The sequence below is a fragment of the Corapipo altera genome, unplaced genomic scaffold (genome assembly GCF_003945725.1).
Source record: "Corapipo altera isolate COAL_440 unplaced genomic scaffold, ASM394572v1 62, whole genome shotgun sequence".
NCBI classification, from domain to species: domain Eukaryota; kingdom Metazoa; phylum Chordata; class Aves; order Passeriformes; family Pipridae; genus Corapipo; species Corapipo altera.
Genome location: NW_020884894.1, coordinates 384,624 through 407,399, shown reverse-complemented (window position 1 = coordinate 407,399; position 22,776 = coordinate 384,624). Strand labels below are relative to the sequence as shown.

The 22,776-nt window shown below is 37.1% G+C and overlaps 2 protein-coding genes across 13 annotated transcripts in view; one reads left to right on the top strand and one right to left on the bottom strand.

Annotated features, from left to right (window-relative positions):
* Nucleotides 1-2,044, bottom strand: part of LOC113949010 (serine/arginine repetitive matrix protein 1-like) — a 28,174-nt gene extending 26,130 nt beyond the window's left edge. For 4 of the 8 annotated variants that reach the window (XR_003528306.1, XM_027647110.1, XM_027647108.1 and 1 more), the window contains exons 1-2: nt 1,528-1,784; nt 1,323-1,417 (exon numbers count right to left, since the gene is read on the bottom strand). Coding sequence is in view for 7 of the 8 variants with exons in the window: in XM_027647110.1 (XP_027502911.1) it covers nt 1,323-1,417; nt 1,528-1,776 (344 nt within the window). In the remaining variant the exon portion in view is untranslated. Of the gene's footprint in view, nt 1-1,300; nt 1,418-1,527; nt 1,785-1,810 lie in introns of those variants that run through there. The other 4 variants (XM_027647111.1, XM_027647112.1, XM_027647105.1 and 1 more) reach the window with 2 other exon arrangements.
* CHD9 (chromodomain helicase DNA binding protein 9) overlaps nt 1-22,776 on the top strand; it is a 78,182-nt gene that overhangs the window by 23,405 nt on the left and 32,001 nt on the right. For 3 of the 5 annotated variants that reach the window (XM_027647102.1, XM_027647100.1, XM_027647101.1), the window contains 8 exons: nt 3,260-3,597; nt 13,262-13,373; nt 16,702-16,851; nt 18,028-18,096; nt 18,185-18,240; nt 19,652-19,769; nt 20,305-20,391; nt 21,252-21,389. In XM_027647102.1, coding sequence (XP_027502903.1) covers nt 3,260-3,597; nt 13,262-13,373; nt 16,702-16,851; nt 18,028-18,096; nt 18,185-18,240; nt 19,652-19,769; nt 20,305-20,391; nt 21,252-21,389 — 1,068 coding nt within the window. Of the gene's footprint in view, nt 1-1,131; nt 2,134-2,303; nt 2,461-3,259; nt 3,598-13,261; nt 13,374-16,701; nt 16,852-18,027; nt 18,097-18,184; nt 18,241-19,651; nt 19,770-20,304; nt 20,392-21,251; nt 21,390-22,776 lie in introns of those variants that run through there. The other 2 variants (XM_027647103.1, XM_027647104.1) reach the window with 2 other exon arrangements.

The window sequence follows — 22,776 nt, the reverse complement described above, 5'->3', positions numbered from 1 at the left end:
TGATCCTGTCCTCTGTAGTCCAAGTGTGTTTCATGTTCTAATCTCAAAGCACTTGTGTTGCTTTCTAGTTTTGGTTTTTTGTGACAATTATGACCTTCTTGATGAAGGTTTCATTACAGGTTTATTTAGCTTAGAGTGGCTGGCTGGTGCGTTCCTGCCTGTTCATGAATGTCATTTCCATATGGTTAGAAATGTCATAGCAAAATTAAAAAAACATGGTCTCGGATTTCTAAGAAATAGCTTAATGTTTGTGCAGTGCAGGAGACAGAACTCAGAAGGGATAGTACAGAGCAAGAAGCAGAGGGTCAGCCTGGGGAATTATAACACAGAGGAGCCTTGTCCAGCATACTCACAAATCTACAGTAAGAATGTAGTAAATGTTGTTGAGGAATAAATTGGAAGGCAGCTTTGACCTCTGAGTAAATGTAGCAAAGAAACTTTGTTTTAAAGGAATAAAATGTCTAGGAAGATATTGTAAAAGGATTAATGAAAAAGCCACCATTTCTGTATTGCCTACTTAATTATTAAGCATTTTTGTTTGTTTCTGGTTCAGGAATGTTCAAGAACATACCAATGTAACAGTACTGACTTTAGTAGCATTTGGCTTAGAGCTTGAAATTACACCAAGGGTACATTAGGAATAGGGTTTTTTGTTTAGCTGATCTCAAAATGCAAAATAGTACATTATTTAGCATTTTTACTAAGATATGAAATCATAACCCTAAAAGCTAAATCCCTGTACTTTTTATAGATACTGTAAGCATAATGTAGAAACATCTTGCCCAGAGTTCTCAAAAGTAAAATTAATATGTAATAATTGTCCTTGTGATTAAGCTGCATATTTACAGAAATATCCTTGAATTTAAATGGTATTGTTAAGGAAAGAGACCATTTAATCTATTGGTACCATTAGTGTTTTCACTGGACAATGAACTTAATTTTGAAATTAATCTGAAATAGAAGTGAAATTTTGTCTTATTGTAAGGCCTAATATTAACAATCTCAAAATCCTTGCAATATTTTAAACTTTCTATGGAAAAACATCCATATTGCAAAATAAAGGTATCAGTATATATTCAGCAACACAGAAATAAAATCCTCATTTTTCCTCATTCTTCTTGAACAGGCTTCTGAGAATCAAGGGTATTGCTAGGATAGAGCTATGGTATCAAAAGCTTCTTGGTCTTTTTAATAACCTTTAAAAAAACCCAATTGTATCTTCTTTTTGTTTTTATTTGATATGTTGGCAATAGGTATATAAAAACTTGTCCGATCTTTTAAAATAGCGCTTTAAACCAACCTCGGAATGAAGAGGCGCTTACCACAGAGCCGAGTCCCAAGTAAGCGAGGTCCTCACCGCAGGGTCCCGCAGGTCCGGGCAGGGGAGAGGCATAAACCCAAGGGCTTCTTCCATTTTCTGTAGGAAGCAGGGAAGCCTGTCAGCAAATGCTTATGTAGTCACTGCTGCCAGCTTATAGTAATGAATTAAACGCAAGAAAAATAATTTAAAAAAAAAAAAAAGTATACTGGAGAGCGAAATCTGTGCGAGGCCACAGGCTCGGGTCGAGCCGCTGTCCCCCCGTGCCATCCCCGGGGCTGGAGCCGCAGGGTCGCAGCGCAGCGAGGTCCAGGACGGAACAGCGCCTGGTTCCCACGGTTTTCCAAGGAGCGAGCGGCCGCTGTGGGCGGCGCTGCGGGCGGGGAGCGGGAAGGGTTAAAGCCGATCCCCGCGGGGGTTAAACCGGAGCCTAATGGAATAATGACGGGTAGCACCATCTGCTGGCCTAGTTCCGCGGGGAGCGGGTCTAACCAGCGCTAATATTGGCGCTGATGCCGTTTGATGCTTTGTGCGTTTCTTTCCGCGCTTTGTTGGGATCCTCTGTCCGCGCACGGCGGGGCCGGGCCCGGCCCGGGGGCGGCGGGAGCGCGCCGGGCAGGGCGCGGGGATGCTCCGGGAGCCGCTCTGTGCTCGGGGAGCGCCGTGCACGGCCCGGCTGCCGCTCGCTAAATAGGCCATTTAGCAATCTTCTCCCCATGCTTTCCTCCTGAGCACTGCCTGGGGTGCTGCAAAAGCGGAGGGCAAGTCTTTGTCTGACGCCAAAAATGTCTTCAGTGAAGAGGCCAAGAGGAAGGGTAAGTGAGAGCCTGAATGAGTGGGAGGAGGAGGGGTTCTTTGGGCTAAAAGGCTAATGGGATTGAATAACCTTCCTTATTACTGGCTGCTGCTGCGGGAGCCGCATCGCCATCTTGAGCTGTTCCCGTGCTGGGTCCGGCTGTTTGTTCCAGCCCCGGGGCTTTAAGGTGGCATCGGGAGCGGCCCCATCCCTGCCTCCCGCCCCCGCCGCCCATGAGGCACCTCTAGAACATGTATCCCGGGAAGTGCGCGGGGTTGGCCCAGAAAATGTGTGTGGAAATTCCTGGTGGCTTTTCTTCCTGCTGTAGGCAGAGGCGCATTTACGGGTGAGAACGTAACATAACTGTTATCTGCTGGGTTTTTGTGTTTGAATAGGAAATTCTTTCCATTCCTCAAAGGGGGAGGGGAGGAAAGCAAAAACATGTCTCCTGGCTGGCTGCAGGAGAGGCTCATCAGCCCAGTAAACAATTCTGCGTCCATGAAACGGGCATTAAAAACCCGAAAGATAAAAACAAGTTACGTTTTTTAACCGAGGCGCTGAGCGTATGTGGATCTAAATAAAAGAAACGCTGCTGTCTGATCGTTTTACGGATACAGAGCTGTGTCATTTTAGTTTTGGTTTTATCTTTTGTCTGTTTTTTTTAATCTTGGTGTTGTTCAAGCGTCTGTTGTGTTTATCACCGAGTCAGTCCTGTAGATCATTCGTCTGCTTTAAGGTAACTGTGGTCCTGGTATCCTACTAAAGACTGATGTTGTTACCTTCGAGAGCTCGTTGCTTTTCCATATTCTGCTGGAGATGTTGGATGTGTGTGTCAAATATATGGGAATGCTGGAAAGGTTAAGGGTTTAACTACAGATATGGAGAGAAGGCTGAGAGAATTTTAGAAGGACATTTTTTGCTGACTTTCAGTGCGTAGATTGGTTGTTTAAAACCCACAATTGATGTAGTTACTCTGAAACCCACGCCATTCTGTGGTATAAAGTGAATTCCTCCTTTTTTGTGTCTGCATGAGTCCCTGACAGCTACATTTTTTAAAAATGCATATCTGTATAAAAAATGCCTGCACTTTTCCTTTATATGTTTAAAATAAGGGGATTTTATTTACTTTTTCTCTCTTGCTTCAGCCTCCTTCCTCCAAGAAGACTGATGGTTCAGGATCATATACTAAGATGCAGAATACCCAGGTGAGGGCAATGTCTGAAAAGAAGCAGAAGAAAAAAACAGACTTGGAAAGTAAACAAGAGAAGGCAAATCGTATAATATCTGAAGCAATTGCAAAAGCAAAAGAAAGAGGAGAGAGAAACATTCCACGAGTAATGAGCCCTGAAAATTTCCCCAGTGTTTCAGCTGAAGCAAAAGATGAAAAGAAGGGCAGAAAAGTTAAATCCAAACCAAAGGACAAGGAGAGCAAAAAGCCGAAAACTGGTTCCTCATCCAAAATTAAAGAGAAAACAAAAATTGGGTAAGTAGATTAAAATGTCTGTCTTCTCTTCAGATCTAAATCCTTGATTAAAATGAAAAGTGCTTACTGATAATAAAATGTTCGCCTCCACTGCCTACACAGAATTTTTCCTGATTAAGTCCATGTGTGGACTCTCTCATTCAGGAACAAGAATGCTCTGTTTTCTCTTTAGATAAAATCAATGTAGGACTGTCCTTGTGAAAGGAATTACTTTAAATTCATAATCTAAAATATTCTGTACTCACTTTGAACCATAGACCCAAGTATCTTTCATCTAGTGTTGTAATCAGTTCTGACTCCAAATTAAGTTTCTTTATATTATAAATGCTGTCTTTATCAGTTTTGGCATGTAGCCTCAATACAGTGTGCATGGGGAGAAACTGGAAGCCTAATGAACTTCCAAGAAAGAGAATATTACAGATATCACATGTATCAAAAATAAAGCACATATTGGAAAAATTATATTCTAAGCACTCTATAGTCTTCAGTCATATCAGTTTAATTTGCCCTCTCAAAAACTTTGCAGACTCAGCTGGGTCAAGCTGTGTGGATACCTTGGGGTAAGGAGCTTTCAGAGGACATTAGGTGTTAAGGCTCCAAGGGATTCAGTAGATGACATGTCCTCTGACTCCACAGCTAACCTATGTCACCTGTACACTTTTAAAGGAAAGTATTTGATTTCCCATGTTAAGTATGTCAGTTGGAACTGGAAATGAAAATCATAGCTACAGTCTGATTTTTTTTTTTTTTTTACATTGATGCTCTTTTTGTGGTAGCAGAAATATTAACTGGCATATCTCTCCAAATTTAAATGTCTCATATACATATGTATATTCTCATGTATGGAGCTGAAATGAATGTTCTTTTAATCAGCATATTTCTCTGCATTTTCTGCTTTTTTTCCTAGAGATCAGTACTTTTCTTACATGTTTGAAGTAAACAACATTGATTAGTTATATTGTGAAGGTTATACATACTGTACTCAAACACTACACTTGATTCTTAGTGTGAACTTTCATGGTGTTAATTCCTTTCTTTTCTGGTTCTGGGTTGGCACGTGATGCTGGTCATAAGTGCACTGGGTACTGTTTGTTGGTTTTTTTTTCTCCATCTTGTTTAAGATGGGATTTTGGATGTGTATTCCGAAATTGATTTTGCTTTCATGTTTCTGAGTTTATTCACGTTCCCTAACAAACATTTTGTGGGTCTGTCAGAAAACTTTACAGGGTCATTTAGCTGGTGGCAGTTTCATGGAGCTTTGTGATTTGTCCTTCTTATTGATTCTTTTGGATAATTCACAAAGGCTGCCAAAGTATCATCCTTATGATATACTCCATAGTTCTCATAATATTCTTACTGTTTTTAAACAAAAAATAATAGGATGTAAGCTGTTACCTCCCATTTGTAATTCTGCATTCACTTTTGTCTTCGTGAAACGCTTTGCTGTGCACATCACTTCAAATCAGTTTTCAGGATTTCTTCAGACGGTGTCAGTTGAGAAAGAGATGTTTCTCAAACCATGTTTTTAACCATGGTTATTTGTGCTTGATGCAAAGTACCTGCAAGATGCTGAGGAACTCCCATTTAATGAAGTATGGTCACTGTTATGTAATTTTGCACTGAGCTGCGAAGGTTTGCCTCCCCATTATTTACCAGTTTAATCAACTAATGCCCCAGTAGCTCTCTATTAACTTAATCATGCTGCCAGGTATTGCTTTAACTATGTAGGATGTATATCTGAAGGATTTAGCAGTCAGGTCCTGTTAAAAAGCAGTGCAGAGAGTCTTCCAGAGCCTCGTATTACAGATTTCCCGGAATTGCCTTGTATTTAGGTGGCCAGCAGCAAATCAAATGCTTTGAGGCATCCAGAGAGTGCATTTTTGTATCCAGATTCATGTGTTGAATTAGCACTGTTTTATATTATTGATATAAATACGTAAAGTAACTGTTTAGCAAAGAATATACCACTGATTTTGCAGAATAGTAGTTGCAATAAGGCCTCGATTTTTTTTAAAAGAATAGTCTTACAGGCTCTTCTTTCTGTGCAAATGTAACTACTGATCTTACAGAAGAATAATTACCATAGAATAGCTTTATTTGTCTTTACAAAGGTGGTTAAAAAAATTGTGTGATTAATAAAATTTGTTTTGTTCAGAGTAGAACAAACCTAAATAACTAAATAAGGGTTTTAGAAGGCTAAACAACTTTTATAAAGGTTTCTTCCTGACTTCTGTTCTTAAGAAAATATTTTTTAATGAACACACATCCTCAGATTTATTACTATATCAAAATAGGAATGAGTTTTTAGGCATATGGGTTTCTGCTTTGGTTTTTCTCGTTACCTTAAAAAAAAACAAGCTCTGACTGAATCTTAGGAGAAAATTTTACCATGCTAAGATAATACCTTTAAAAGACAAGTGCTTTATTGGGCAAGAAGGGGAATGTGAGAATCTCAATTCAATGAAAACAGGTGGGTTTTTTTCTTGGATTTTTTAGATCTGTTTAAAATAGGATGAAAAAAATTATATGTTTTATTTTAATCAATAAGGAGGAAAAACTTTAAAAAATAGCCAAGTTGTATATATAACATTTCTTGCATTTAAGCAGAAAATAAAACCTGAAGTCTCCTCAAATTTTAAAAACATAAGTAAACAATTTCCAACTGTTATAAGCAATTATCAGCTAATTTTTCTACAAGCAATAAAACCTTAAAGCCACTAAAGGTTTACGGTAAAAAAAGAATAAGGAAAATACACGTTTTTAGCAGTGGGCAGAATTTATTTGGGTGCATCTGCAGTCCCATTTTAGGAGGAGTTCCAGTGTGATATGTGCATCTCAGATGAATACACTTCTTTTCATTCAGTGTTTTCTGTAGCAAACATGTTCAACTTTCAGGAACTGTTAAAAAGCTGATTCAGTGTGGGGTCGGAGTGCCTGTGCGAGAGGAGGTGCAGAGTTGTGTGTTTTTGAGAAGATCTGAAGTCAGACACAGGTTTTGGGTGACTCCTGGTCAATTTGCAGGCTGATGAGGAGCTGAAAGAGCTGAAACTATAGCAAATATATTGATTTTGTTTGTTTGTTCTGGAAAACATTTGTGAAATAGTTTTAATCTTTGCTAGTGGCAAACGCAGCCTGTTTGATGTGAGCACAATTGTACCCTCTGTGGTCCAACACTTAAACAGCAAACTCTTTTATGATCATGGACTTGGCTTACATCTTACAGGGGTTTTGTCTGTGTAGCATGTCCTGTATTGCTCTTGAGGAGGATTCTGAGAGTTACAGTTGTCCCTCAGTGAAAATGATACACTGTGGGTTGGTGCTCTGGTAGAGCTGGAGCTGGAACACGAGTTGCTGAACAGACCTTTATAAAATTGCCTGGTAGCCATCAGTTAAAAAAAAAAAAGTGTACTTTTAATTGTAATACAGCACAGTTTTTACTGATATTGAGTAGCCCTCATCTGGGATCAAGATGCATTTTAGCTACTATGTCTATATTTAGGGGGCAGGATAATTTTAAGTCTTTTTTTCCTTGCTACTCGAACACAATTAGTATGTGTTTGGTGGCTTCATCTTAGCTGTTTATATTTTACTTAGTGATTCCTCTGAGATCTACGTATACAGGAAAAATTTATAGTATACTTCTTTCCAATTTATCATTACTAGTTAAAAATTGCCAGCAGTTACTTCCTGGGCAGGCTGTAGTTTCTAAAGGTGAGGATTAAGGTTTTTAGTACTCAGCTGTTATGTCAAAGAAGTAATGCCTATTAATGTTAGTCAAATGGTTTAGAACTGAATCCAGAGGTTAGTAAAGTTTCTGTACCATAAGCATTGGTGAAGATAAATGACTGAATTATATTATTACCAAGAACATTGTAAGGGTGTGACAGAAATTATTAGAAGAATACATGTATAATATATGTAGTGTTATCAAATAAAGGAATGAGTTTGCTTTGTGCATTGATTACTGATTAAGTTAATTCTTTAAAATTTACTTTACAATTTCTCTGCAGACACCAGAACCACTTCTCATATCCTGGCTATTTACCAAGGTGCATTGACGTTTGGGAATCTATTTAAACCCTTTCATGTTTTTGCATAGAACTTGTTTCCATTTATAAGCTTTTTCTAACTGATTCTACTTCTTCCATCTAAGGTGATGCATATTTAAACTAAAAAGTCTACTTCTTACCACTTGATATGAAGAATTATGAATTTGTGAACATTCTGTTGTTCAAAAAAGTAGATTGGCATTTAGGTTTTATAGCTCTCAACGTATTCCCACCTACTCAAACATAAAATTAAATATCACGGCCCTGATGAAAAGCAGCAGCTCTGCACTGGTGATGTAAAGGACAATATCAGTAGACTACATGTAGGTTTGGGTTTTTTTAATCACTGCACAGTTTAAATAAATAAATTGCCCAAATTCCCCAAATTCTAAGAACTCAGTCTACAGAAGTTTGAGTCAGGGTGATAGTCCTTAAGTTCAGAACTATTTCCTGTTAGCAGAAATGGCTGTATTGTTTCATGTACTAAAAGAGCAATGGAAGATTTTATTTATTAACCCTTAAGTTCCATAGTAATAAATCCAGCAAGTGGTATTTGATCCTGTGCACTACTCAAATGAGGAAATGTCCTTGTTGCCTTGAACCTTGAAGTAGGTCTCACAAATATTGTTTACAAGACAGAGCATTTTTGGACCCAAGACCCTGACAGATAACCTTTGTTTGCTTGTTGATCTGCTACTGTTAAGATGGTTTGAAACTCTCTTAAACTCAGGTAGCAACAGGAGACGTGGGGAGGAGGGGAAGTGATTCACCTGCACACTGGTCCTGTGTTGTTTGAGTTATAAAGACGTAGAACTTGATTTTCCTGAGGCAGACGCTGTGAGTTGTCTTCATGTTTCATGCAAGTGAGGCAAATGCTGGTCAAAAGCAAGGGATGCTCGCTGAATCTTTGAGTTCTGTTACATCTGTTAAGATCATTAACTTCTGTCATGATTAAAATGGCACATAAATTCCAAATTTGATCATCCTTCTGGGATATCTTTGCATGTACTGAGCTGTGACTCCCTGGTGAAGTTTTCTCTGATCCCAGATTATAGTTTTGGTGCATAATTAGGATTTCAGTGGCATAGTCTAAAGTTTCTACTGCAAACAGTATGAATACAAAATGGTGTGGTCTTACCAAATAACTAACCAAACACTTGTGTGTTGTTTAGCATTCTTATTTCAGTGTTGTATGAGCTTGAAATGACTGTTGATTCCAAAAATACTACAGGAGTGTTCAAAAAAATCTGTGCATAGTGCAGAAGTTATTAATTTGAAATAACAGCTGGAGAAGGAGACAATAGCTAATATGAGTGTATTATTTATTAAACATATCTTAGAAGAGTAAGAGAAACTGGCCTTATACCAGTGATTTAACTCTCATTCCAAGAGGATATGCTATCTTGTCAAGAAAATATCTACTTTATATTTTTTTGCTAAGTTTTTAGTGATAGATACAGGTATGTTGATAACATAGGAGTTTTATTGTTATTAATATAGCAAAGTGCTTTGGCTACAAATTAAAATATCTGGGAGGTGGCTTTAGACACTAATAATTAGTTATTTGGTGTTTTTCTGTTTTGGGAAAATGGAATTAAAATGATGTATTGAAGACATGCGCTGGAGGCCAACTATACTTAGGATTCCTGACATGCCTAATACATATTTGCCACCTTCTCTTTTTTTTCCTGTTCTCTTTAATACTTCCTCATGTTCATTATTTGGAAGACTTTAAAAACTCATCATTTTAAAGCTGTTCAAAGTAGTGACAATGTTTCCATCGCATTCACTGCTATCAAACAGAAGGGGAATGGAGCACATTCTTACTGGTTCTTCGTGTACAAGGAAGAAGTTGCAATGTTCCTCAAATAGTGGTTCCTGGTGATATTGCTGATACTTTAACTCTTGGAGTTCTGTGGCTCTAAACCATGTTAGAAGTCTTGTGCTGAAGATCAGAAGTAATACTGGCTCTTGAGATGGCTTATTGTTAAACTACTTTGTGGTGTAAGTTTCTCAACATCTTTAATTTGTAGTTACAGAAGAAGGAAATATATATTGAAGAAATCTACAATGAAGTATTTCTAGATGTTGTGTAATAAGATAATTTTAAATTTTAAAAGGAGAAAGTGAAATTGGAGTAGAGTCTAGTGATATTTATTCTGTGTCTATAGTATGCTCTTAACTTTTCATAGAAACAGAATAGTTTCTGTTCAGAACAGTTTGTTTCAAGGAGGAAAAAAGGGATTTTAGCCAAGGATCTTTATGCTTTCATGCAGAAATTTATAAACTGGCAAGAGAACTTGCTCTCTCAATGAAAATATTTCACAGGATTGATCCAGTTTACAAGCTTCTGAAAATTATTGTTTTCACATAGCAGATTTTTTTAGAAGTTTTTGGCCAAAATATGAGCAGATTGCATTTTTACTGATAGAAATGCATGACTTTAGCACCATACTGTCATTCAGCAACTTTTGATAGCAAGGTGCATTGTGATTCTGGGCACTGGATCAGAAAGAAGTGAAACTGTGCATTTATTCCTCTCGTTGGCACCATATCCATGTAGAGGAGGAAACATTCTGATCTGCAACATGTAGAGAAGATGTTAAGAAAATTTCAGGGAGAAGCTTGTGAAGAGAAGTACGGGGGTTAGGGAATACAAGCTCAAGGCAAGACACAAAAGCTGACAGAAATGGAATGTTACATGTAAGACTGCAGGGGCAGAGCAAGAGGTGAACAAGGAGGGACTACAACTACAGAGAAGGAGAGGAACAGATGTGCAAGGAAAGATGTAGTTAGAGCAGTCTAATCACAAAATAATCCTGTGTTCTAAAACAGAAGGTCCTTAAAATCCTCTGCTATTCAGTGGATACCTCTACAACCCATAGTAAACCCCTCATTCCTTTATTATGTTTCTTGAGTACAAAAGGAACCTGAGCCTAAAATACAAGGCAGTAGTGCATGAAGTGAGAATGAGCTATGGTTGCATGGATAGAAATGCTTAGCATAGCAATATGCATTTATGAATTGTCTTAATCTAACATTTCACAAAAGAGAATCAAAATTTGGAAAAGGTTGCAACAGGTGCCACCTACCAGGTGTCAGCCTTGGAGATAAGTAGAACTGAACTGGACTGAGCAACATAAAAGAACTCTGAAGGTGGCTTTGAGGAGGGACCAAGTCTTCCAGAGATTATTCCAACTTGACTTATATCTCAACACATATTTGATTCAAGAACATTAATTTTTCCTTTTTCTTCGTCGTTAGTAGTCTTGTTTTTCATTTAAAAGCCAAAATGTTTGTCAGATTCCCAGTCATCTCTACGTGCCATACATATATCAGGCCCTTAATGCCTTGCTCATAATCAAAGAGACTTGGGATCTTATTTGTTGGTCAAAAAAGAGTAATTTACAGATTATATCCTGTGAGTTCCTTGGAGTGAATATGGTCTATGTTCAGTTGTTTCAGTGAAAAGATCAGCAAGGGACAAGTCCAGATCAGCACAGCTTGTTGCCCTTAGTAACATACAGACAAAATTTAGAAGTGTGTACCCAGTGGTGCTCTCCTCGAGTGGCCAGAAGCAATGGGGAGAATTTAAGAGCAGAGAAAACATACATGATACTTCTTACTATTTTCTCAAACTCCAAAGATGCAAACCAGGAACTCGGTGGGATGGGTATCATTTCATGAATGATCTCACTCATAAGTTTACAAGGTTTCCCTTTAAATCTGCTTTAAGTTGTAGCATCCAGAATTCCATTTAACAACGAGCTCAGAAGGTCAATCACAGTGTGCCTTGTCTGGAACACTTTGGAATGTATTAGCTAATTTCACATATTAGCTGACAAGTGCTAATATAACACATTTGATGAAACAAAATGAGATTAAAAATGGAAAAAGTGATTTGTCCAAGTCCATCACCAGAAAGAGTCATATTGGAAAGATACCCGAGAATCCAACAGTCTTAAACAAACAAAAAAAGATTCCTAATCAGAGCTTGGAAAGTGAGAGGGGAAAAACCCTCAGACTAACCTTGAAGAACGTAGAAAAACAGTGTGTTCATTGTTGAAATTATTTCCTGTGATTATGAAACAAGTTTTCTAAGTAATAATTAAACTGAGAACACCTAATGAAAAGCCAAGGACCAGCATTTACTTGTGAACAAACAACTCTATGAACAAGCAGCTCTGTGATTATGCTGACTGCAACTTCCATTTCAATAGGCATTCCCCAGCGCTGTTCCCTTCGTGCTAGGAGTAAAAAACGTGGGAATGGAAAATCTTTTATGATTTTGCAGTTTTTAAACTTTTCCACTGAACATACACAGTGTTTAAGTATTGAAAACCTATGAGAATGTTCATTGCTTCTGAAAATACACGCAGAATCTTTTGTAAGCCATTTTGCTTAAACTTTCCCTAGTGTTTTAGTAATTCAAGATGTTTGTTTTCTGTGTGGACTGTTGGTTTGGACATAGTAAATATGTGTGTGTTCTCTTATTTGGACATTTGCAAAGAGAAGCGAATGAGATAAAAGTGTTCCAACCAACTTTGCATCAGTAGTTTTTTCAGGTGACCAATATATTTAATGCTGTTTTGGTGTAAAATGTATTGTCTGTATAAAGACTAAATTCTTGTGTTTAATGTGTTAGTAACATGGCAGAAGCAGCTTTTATGCAGGAACTTACCTCATTTTCTGTTACATGGATCTGATTATTAGAAACTGTATAAAATATATCTTTTAGGACAGCTATTTATCTGTGTTTTTACTGGATACTTTGTCATCATTCTGCAATGATTATGAATTACTATGCCACTGCAACATACTTAAAGAGAAGTATTAATATGGCACATGTCAAATGCAAAAAAAAATACTTTTATACCCTTTAGTTGAAAACAACTCTGAATTATTATTGTGGTTTATAGTATAATCTTTAAATCCAAACAAAGAAATAATTGGTGCTTTTTTATTAGAGTTTTAACTAATTTATTCAGCACAGTATTGGTTCTTAACATATTCTGGTGGGTTCTAAGACTATTTACAGATAAAAGTGCTGGGTTTTGGATATACCTTTATGAAGTTTTTTTAAGGGCAAAAAGGATTCATGCAGTTCCTTCATTTTCACCACTGAATGACTTAAATTTAAGCGTAAAAGTTTTGCATGTCAGACAGCTTTGAGTAATTTTTAGGTTATTCTCCACAGCTATTTTTTTTTACTAAAAATTAGAAGATACATTTTACGATGGTAAATTGTTTATGATAAATCACTTACTGTTGTCATCTGCAGATGGTGTCTCTGCTAACTTTGTAGTTTACCATTTTCAGCTGGTTTAAATGTTGGATTTTGCATTTCTGTTACTTGTTTAAAGATTTAAAATTGGTATGATAGAGAGTTTGAGATAGTATGGCAAAGAAGCTCACACTAGTGAACAATACTAGTGTAAAGTACAGTTTACTGTAAGGTGTTTCAGACCTATTTTTAATTTTTCAGACAGCAGTGCTTTCTGAGTTTTATGGTAAGAATATGGGTATTGCTAGTGGATGTGGTACTTTTAGTCCTGGAGTTATGTTCACTGGTGTATGGCATTCACTGAGGTACTGGGCTTTTGTTTTTTTTACAGGAAGCTGATCATCACACTGGGTAAGAAGCAGAAAAGGAAAAATGAATCTTCAGATGAACTGTCTGACGCTAAACAGACTCCACAGAGACCGCTGAAAGATGAAGACTCACAGGTAAGGAGTCAGCATTTTTCCCTTTTAAATTTGTATGTGTTGCTATTTCTACAGGTCTTTTTATCCCCTCTCTCCAAAAAGTTACACACCCTTTGACACAGTGACAGTTACTCTCCCACTGCTGCCCACCTCCTAGGTAGACCCTTTTGTAATCAACCACTTTTCCAAGTTGAAAATCAGAAAATCCTACAGGTTAGAACCCCCTTTCTGTAATGGGACATCAATGCCCTGCTTGTATGTGTTCAGTTTCAGTATAAAAGTCCACAGATGTGAGACTGTAAATACTTCCCATTGAGCGTGCATTTAGACCTGGTCCTTACTTTGGCTGACTATGTGAAAATGCAGAGTTTGCCTCATAGAAAAGACTTGTGTTAATGAAACTGGATCTTTGAGAACATTTAAAATGTTTGTTTAGAGCTGTACTGTGTTTTTTCTGAGCTCTGCTTCTGTAGAAACAGAAAAAGCAGATTTCTTGCAGTGGTGAATCTGAAGGGAACGATGATCAGTGTGCTGATAGGCTCTAGCTGGTTGTGGAATACTTGTAGGAAGTGCCAGATGAAGAATTGGTCGAGTCATTCCCTTGAGGAATAGCTGTCTTGTAACTTTCTTACTGCAATTTTTTCATAGGTTGCCCTGGTATAATATAGTAAAATAGCTAATGATTTCTAAAACTTGTGCACAGGAAGCATGAACTGTTGATAAGAGATTATATTCTGTTTGTGTGTGTTAGTAACATAATTATAACTTCTTGCTTTAGGGCAATCTCCACTGAAGTAAGATTTTATGATGGAAATGCGCAGGTTTTTATCCTGTGGTGATTTCAATCACAGAGATGAAATCAATATTCAAAATAAGGTGCTGTTGAGTAAAAATTAATTGCATTATTTGATGACAGTTGTCAAAAACCAATTAGGAGATGCTGAGTTACCCTCTGGTATTTCACAGATAGTAATGCTGGGGGGGAAAAAAAGGATCAGAAGCCATTTCCCGGAATGACTTTTTATTAACTTAAGTGATAGCTTGTCTTAGGTAAAGCTTACCTGGAAGGAAGCATGAAATTATTTATTTCTCATGGAAATTTGTCTTAGTATAGGAAGTCCATTTAGTACACTGAAGGAGGTGAAAGCAGATTTGGTGGGTCTGAAGTACTGTAACTTCTTAATAGTGTTCTCTTATCAGATTATAAATCTGTGGGCCAACAAACCCAATACAAAAGACTGAAGATCATGTCTTTCTTGGTTTCTTTTCCTCACTGCTCTTGGAGGGGGCTTTATATTTGTTTTTCAGCATGACAAAGATCATCTTCAGTTCTAGTGTGGATAGACAGGGGGTATCAAGAAGGGAACAGAGGGTAGAGCTAAGAAGGGGTGTCGTGGGAGAGCAAAAACCTCTACTGCAGAATGTCACAGCACTGCCCCATTATATCCCAAGGAAATGGGGAGAAGCATAACGGGAAAGACAAATTGCTTTACTCCATTAATTCATTCTCTCTTTAGTTTTTGAACATGTTCATGATTTTCTTTTCAAAGAGCTGTTTCTAATTTCTGTTGCAAATAGCTGTTTCTAAGCTCTGGGGGGCAATTTTAGGTCTTTTTTCCCCCTAATTCATTTTGTATGCTTAGTTTCACAGTGTCTTCCTTAAATACATTGATTTTTTTTTTTTAATTTTTTTTTATGTATGGTACTACTTTATTTTGTGTCTTACAGCATTTGTTTATGACCGTGGTTCTCAGCTCAGGGAAACACAAGGTTTTTTTTGAACAGCTCAGGTTATATATTAATGTGCTGGAGAACATATGTCAGTGTTTTGATAATCGCTTCATGCTTTAGGAGAAGACATAGTGAGAAGAATTGAAAATGCCAGTTACATAATTTTGTATTGCACGTATTACCTGCCTTTTTTTCTTTTTTTAAAATCTACTTCTGTCAGCTGACTATTATTGGTTTAACTACAATGTGACATTACTGTGTCTGTTTAAAGTCGAAGTTCCTTTTTGTGAGAACACCCCTCCCCACAGGCACTCACTCTTTATTGGAGAATAGCTGATCTAAAATTGTGGAAAGCTAATGGAGTAGTCATATATGTAGCCTCTCTAGAGGAATGATGATGCCCATTCTTTGACTTTTCATATAAATATACTTTCTAATCTACCTTACTAAAACACTTCTGATGTAGTTGTTGAAGTATAACTGTGTCTTCTACCAGATACCAGCCAGACCAAGGGCTGAATTTAACAGTCAGGAAGAAAAGTTCCTGTGCTGCAATCTTACTGTTACTTAATGTCTGCTCTGCAGAAGCCAGTGTGACCACAGCATTTTGGGTTTTGTTCTGTTCACCACTTGTTCTCCCAGTTGAGCACCACAGTGCAGTACAACACTGCAACCTGCAGTGGATTTTCCTGCACAAAAATACCCTTTGTTTTGTAGAGATAGTTTTACTCAGCTGATTTTATTTTTATGATGGTCAGTTCTCCAAAGCAGATTGCAGTATTTTCAGATGTTACCTCACTAGTTTGATACTGCTATTTTTATCCAGTGAATCCAATTTAAAAATTAATCTTACGGTTAAATAGGCAGTGTCTCATATACGGGTACTGAGGGTTGGAAAGGTTATGCAATAACCTAATAATCTAAATATTTGAAACTGCGAGTGAGAAGGAATTATTTTCTTACACTGAGCGTTATTTCTTCATCTGAAACTTGTCCTCAGATTCTTGCAGAAACCAGAATGAAAGGTTAGAGAGATAAACAGCAAAGTAAGCCAAATAATGCTGTTAAACAAGCCCTGATTAAGGTGGAGGAGAAAATAAGTACATTAACAAAGCAACCAGCTTCATTAGCCATCAGGTCAGACTTCATCAGCAATTTGACCAATATTATCTAGTGAAAATCTTCCCCATTTTTTGTATATAGCACTGTTGTTTAGTAGAGGCACTGCAGCATATTTTGTATCTTTCCCTCTGATTCTGGAATTGGATGGTAACACTCTACACAGCATTAGGAAATTGCTGTTGAAATACTGATGCTCATGGGAGATCTGTTACATATCAGCTTTTCTCCCAAACCGCTCTGGAAATAGTGGTTTGTGTTTGCTCTTGAACTCTAAAAATAAAAGTATCAAATGTTTATATGAAACAGAAAATAAATAATTAATTTAAAATAGTGTACCTTTGTGATTTGTGTATTTCATGTTTCATATCAAATGTTGGCCTTTGGTTTTAGATACAGCTGCAATATTGCTTAGAGTGTCCCAAAATGTACAGTTCATGTTAGGGGAAGTTTTGTGTAAAAACTCTTACTTTTTTTTTTTTCTTTCTCCTGCATGCAGAAGAGAAGATCAAATCGTCAAGTTAAAAGGAAAAAATACTCTGAAGAAGGAGAAGGGAAGCAATCAGAAGAAGAAGCAGCTAAAGTTTCTGTAAAAATCAAAAAGAATTCTGCCCCTTTGCCTGCTGAACAACCTTTACAATTATTTGTGGTAAGTAAAAACTGGCTTGGTCCATAGTGGGAACTTCCTATTTGTCTCAAGTAGTTCAGTGAATAAGACTCACAGCTTGGAATACATTATCATTAGTAAGCCATAATTTAATGTGACATTTTGCTAAGATCTTGAAAACTGAAAGAAATGGCTTCTTACTATTTTTTCTGTTACAAACCTTTGTTGACTTAATTGAAGTTAAGCATAAGGATAAGGCTAAGGATGGGTATATCTCAAATGATGTGGCATAGGCATATGGAAAAGCTCTGTGCTTATGTTATCATGACTTACAGAAGTATAAAATTATTTGGGGGATCTCTGCTTGCTGGGGTATTTAAAAAGGATATTCCTCCTTTACCCCCTTGACCTTTTCAAGGTTTGCACTTCACTGTTTAACTTGTGCCAGCTCTGGGGCTCAAACTTCCTGTTGAGCCATTCTGGGTAAACAGAATGGCAGGAAAGAAACAGGAAAAACGTGTTTGTGAGATGCTTGAAAGAGTGCCAAAAGTTGTAAGGGAAGGAGAAGGATAGTCTAATTGGAAACAAATCAGAGAAAAGAGAAGGTGACTTTTTATTGCAAGCAACTCTTACAGATGCCTCTTTATCTCTGGAACCACAGCTCCAGTCTTGGCAGAGCCACATAGTCCTGTTCGTGTCACATCTAAGCCCTGCTGGAATTGCCAGACATGACCTTCTCTGCCTGATTCCACAGTGTGTTTGTTACCTATGTGCAGAGTAAATCTACTCAGTTGAGTTTGTCACATACTGGGTTTCTTTTCTTTTTTTTTAACCTGTCTGTCAAGAGTTCTCCCTTTCTATATAAGGAAATTCTGGGTATGTCCAGAGCACCACTTTTAACTCAGTGGGGCATTCACAGTGAGTCTGTCTCTGGGAAGCATTGAATCCTGAGTGCTTGCACTGTGTAAGTGTGTTTTTGGAAAGTGAGCATTTCATCTGATGCTCTTTGGAAATGCCAGACTTTTTATGTATTTCTCTCTGGGTGGAGACCTGGATTTTAAACTTTACTCCCAGACTGTTAGAGAATGTTAATGGTGGAGGTCAAATTTACATTTATTCTGACAAGCCACTTGTGGTTGAAGCTTTTAAGCCTAATCAGTTTAAAGAGAGGGCATTTACTGCAGTTTTTATAATGTCATTTTTTTCCTGCATTTATAGGAAAATCCAAGTGAAGAAGATGCAGCAATTGTAGACAAAATCTTATCTTCCAGGGTAATAAAGAAAGAAGTAAGTGATTGTCATGGAATAAAATTGTTTATTTGAAAATGTGTTTTGCATCTGTCATTCTACATTTCCCCTGAATTTCCTTTCCTAGGTATCTGCTGGGATGACAGTAGACACAGAAGAGTTTTTTGTAAAATACAAGAACTAGTAAGTATTAAAAAGTTGTTTCATCATATATGTTGACTGAACTGCTAAGTACTATATTTATGTGCTCAAGTCTTGTATTGTTTGAAGATTACTTGTAGTAGATTTTGTCTTTTTGAGATTTTTCTTTACCAATTTGATCTTTAAACTGCTAAGAATCTGCATTATATTGATAGTAATAATTTTAAAATTATCAGTATTGTGAAACCAGCACTGAGCAATAAGCTGAAAGTCTTTTTTTGCCAAAGAGCAGAATTTTTTTAGAGAAGATCTGTTTATTAAATTCAACAGAGACTACATGCCTGAGGCAAATTATAATTTCATGAATTTAAATCAGAGGTGTTTTGTGAACCTAGATTAGATTTACACTGTCATACGTTTGGGAGAGGTTCATGTAGTAGTTGGTCTTACTGTTTCAAAAAGAAAAAAAAACTTATGATAGAAATGATTTTATATCAAAAGCAGGAAATAAAAAAAGACTGAAAAAGAAAAAGAACTTCCTCCAAATTTTCTTACCTTAAATTTCATACCTATCTCCCTGTCCCTACTCATTTCTTGATGCTGAAAATCCAAACACATTTTAAATTGTACATATGTGAATAATTTAATCAGATTTTTTCTAATCAGTGTCGTTTTTTGAGTCTCTGGATTCACATGTTTCTGAAGACCATTTACCCCTTGTTTTTGAAAGGTTAAAGTCTATCTTTTCATCTGAGAATGAGTAATCCCCAGCAATAGCTTTATTTTATCTTTAGAAAGCTTAAGAAGTGATGGAAGTATACTGAAGAGGGGGTGTGAGGAAGAGATCTCTGTACTTCTGTACTCTAACTTCAGAAGGGCTCTCAGGGTGCAGTGGGATGGTGCAGGCGCTGGTGCTCACGATTCCTCCTTCCTTTGACTCCAGTTCTTAGAGCTTCTCTCCCAGCCCAGTCTGGTGCCGTGTTCCCCTGTGCCATGAACTCCTCACTGACCCTTCCTTGGGCTGAGCTCTCTGGTTCAGCAGCACCTGTGATGAGATGGTCACAGGAAGTACAGGAAAAAATAGATCAAATATATCAAGTAATTTATATCTCTGGGTACTTTCTGATAGAGGTGTCAGGTTTTAAACTTGCCTTGTTTTAGCTCGCTTGAAATGAGCTTGTTTCCCTTCTTGGGACACATGGAAGAAATTTGTGAATCCATAGAGTTCTGTGGATTCTAGTCCAAAAATACTACCTTAACTAGATGCTTTAAGATGATTATTTGGAGGAATAAATCTTTGATCTTTACAGAGGATTCTGTCTTAAATGATAAATTATTTTTTTTTTTGAGTGCAGTTGTGGTTTATAAAATATATTATTTTAACTCTATATTAAAAATAGATAGTAAGCTTTTGCTTTCATTAATGTGTTAATGTCAATCTCTGTGATTTTAGCTCATATCTCCACTGTGAGTGGGCCACAGAACAACAGCTTTTAAAGGATAAAAGAATCCAGCAGAAAATAAAGCGATTCAAACTGAGGAAAGCACAGAGAGCTCACTTTTTTGCAGATGTGAGTATAAATATAAATTAAATAAGCTCTTTTGTTTCCTTGTAAAATTGTGATCAATAGTTTGCTTTTAAATGAAACAGATGATTGTTAAGAAATAAAAATGAGCCACTGGGGCTGGGGTTTTGGTTACAGCAGGAGATGGGTTGTTTAACATAATTTTAAAAGCAAGTCTTCTGGAGTCAATGAACTAACTTGACTTACATGGTTTAAAATTGGAATTGGCTGAGCAGCTACTTAGAAGTGATAAGGAGGGAAGGACTTTGTTAGTATGTTTGTTTCCCTGTGACTTACCCACGACAGCACTTCATCCCCAAGTGACTGTTTTCTGTTCTGTTGTCAAATCCCAGGGATTGTTGCCAGAGAGAATAAAGTGGTGGTGTGGAGGGGGTGTGTGTGTGGATTTTAAGGTGTGTGCAAAAGCTTCAGTAGTTTCCAACTACCAGATTTATTTTGTGTATGATGAGAGAGCAAGTCTTAGCAAATACCAGCTTTTTTTTTTTGCCTTTCTAATGATTTTATTAATCTTGCACTGCAGATGGAAGAGGAACCTTTTAATCCTGACTATGTTGAAGTAGACCGGGTATTAGAAGTATCTCTTTGTGAAGACAAAGACACTGGTGAGGTAAATATACCTTAAAGCAAGTCAAGAAGATACACCATCAAATTTGACAGTTGTAATTTTATCAGATTTCAGAGTAACACTTCAATGATTTTACATCTCCTAGACAACTGATGAGCAAAGGCTGATTGTTGATTAAGGCTGTTGGAATATCCATGATACTTATTCTGCTCTTGTAGATAGCAAAATGAGCAGACTTTTACCCAGTGCTTTCTGCATCAATCTTCCTAAAGCAAGGTTGAGGGTTAGAATGACTTTTTATTTTATGCATCAGATCTGTCATTATTACACATTTAGAAAAAATGTGTTGTCATAAGACTTCTTCTTGTGCCTCTTTATTTGATTTTGAAATATTTATGCACTGAATCTAAATAAGATAATCTACTTTGGTTCCATCTTTTGTGACTTTTCCGAAATTTTTATATAAGTTACCCAGCAAGGCTGTCAGGCTTTCTGTTTTGTTGAGAAGACCTCTGGTTTAGGAACTCTCTAAAGCTCTTTGGTTTAGGCCTAGGTAGCCTGATTTGGAGATGGGGGGAAATGTTCTGGGTGGTGCCTCTGTAGTTACTTCTGCCAGCCTGCCCCATTTCCACAAATATCATAATTTATCTTTCCTAAGACTTAAGATTTACTTGTGGGTAAGTGGAATTGAAAAGTACTCCGGGGTCTACAACAAATGGCAGAGTCTGAGAAGCCAAGGATAAGTAGGTAAATAACAGGAATCTACACTGAACATTCGGAAAAGTGTGAAAGTATGTTTTTGCTTCCAGCTCTCTTGTGAGCAAGCTACTCAAATAGTAAGGCATATTAACAGTCTGTATACTAAATTAAAAACTGATAACATTCAGAATTTTCTTCTGCAGCCTGTTATTTACTATTTAGTAAAATGGTGTTCGTTGCCATATGAAGACAGTACGTGGGAGCTGAAAGAAGATGTAGATCAAGCAAAAATAGAAGAATTTGAACAATTGCAAGCTTCCAGGCCTGACTCAAGGAGATTGGTAAAATTATATCTAATTTACTTGTCTGTCTTGGGAGATTTGATTTTGTTTTTCCAACTTTAAACTTTTGTGTTAAAACATAAGGCTTATCGACGTTTTGTATAAAGGATCTGTGTGCCTTGGTACCTAGGAATAATAATATACTCAGGTAGGCATATAAATATTATATAAATATTTATATAAATATAAATATATATAAATATTCTCATCTAAGTTGTTACTCTTTAAAAAAATAAAGATTTTTGCTTAGGAAAAATTATGAAGTGCTATGACTTTCTAACTGAGCAATGAGCCACACATTGAAAGTGGCTGTCACAGAATCTGAGTACCTTTAAGATGAGGAGAAACCAGAATTAAGTATTAACATCCTTTTATAGAAAACAGAGGAAAGTCTTGTGCTTCAGCACTGAAGGAAATTGGCAAATGAGATCTGTCAAACAGATTCTGTAATTACTTCCTGGTTTTATTTTTCTTCAATAAAGGGCTGGCTGAAAGGAAAAAAAAACAGGTGTAATAAGGAAATGTGTTTTATCTTTAAATTATCAATCTTCTGTCTCCTAGAGCAGGAGAAAGCAGAATAGTTCTATTTCAAGCCTTGTATGTCATTGTCAGAGTAGGACATGTGTCCTGCGTGGTGTAGTACAACACTTGTTCTAACTTCTTTTACATAACTAAATATGCACAGTGTTTTAATTTGTAGGCTTTGGGGTTTATTTTAATGGTTTTTCCATCTACAGATAATGACAGTAGTCACGATTAACATCATCATATTATATTGAGTTCATTTTTGTAGTATTTATTTAAAATCCTGACATTTTGGCATGTGGGAACAAGAGCTTTTATACCTCTGTTACCATATTTGGCTTTGAGAGAAAAAGATGATTAAAGCGCAACTGTACAACTGACAGTCATTTCGGCATCAGCAACAAGTATTTTCTGCTTCAGGCTCCAGCAGCTACAAGAAATTATTTGCTGACTGCAGCCCTGTGAGCAGGAGCGTGGCTGCTCCGGGTGTGGGGGAGTGGACAGATGGCAGCTGGTGGGTGAGGGGAGGAGGGACAACTACTGCTGTGCCCAGACCTGGTGTCAGGTGATGCTGACGCTGGCAGTGAGGAGATAGAAAATTCAAATCTAAAATTCAGAGCTGCCAGATAAGGCCACATGAGTCTAGAGTGAAAGCAAGCTTTTATAAATGCTGAGAAAGGAAGGAGGGGCTGGGGGGGAAGTACAGCTGATCAGAAAAACTCTAACTAAAATTATTTCACTTGCATATGTGAGTTTGTTCATGTTGGGATGCAGAAGTTTTCAGAAGAGAGGTTTTTTTCTGCTGCAATCATACCTAGGATCAGTCAAACACTTCATGATTTCACTACTAAATTACCTGCTA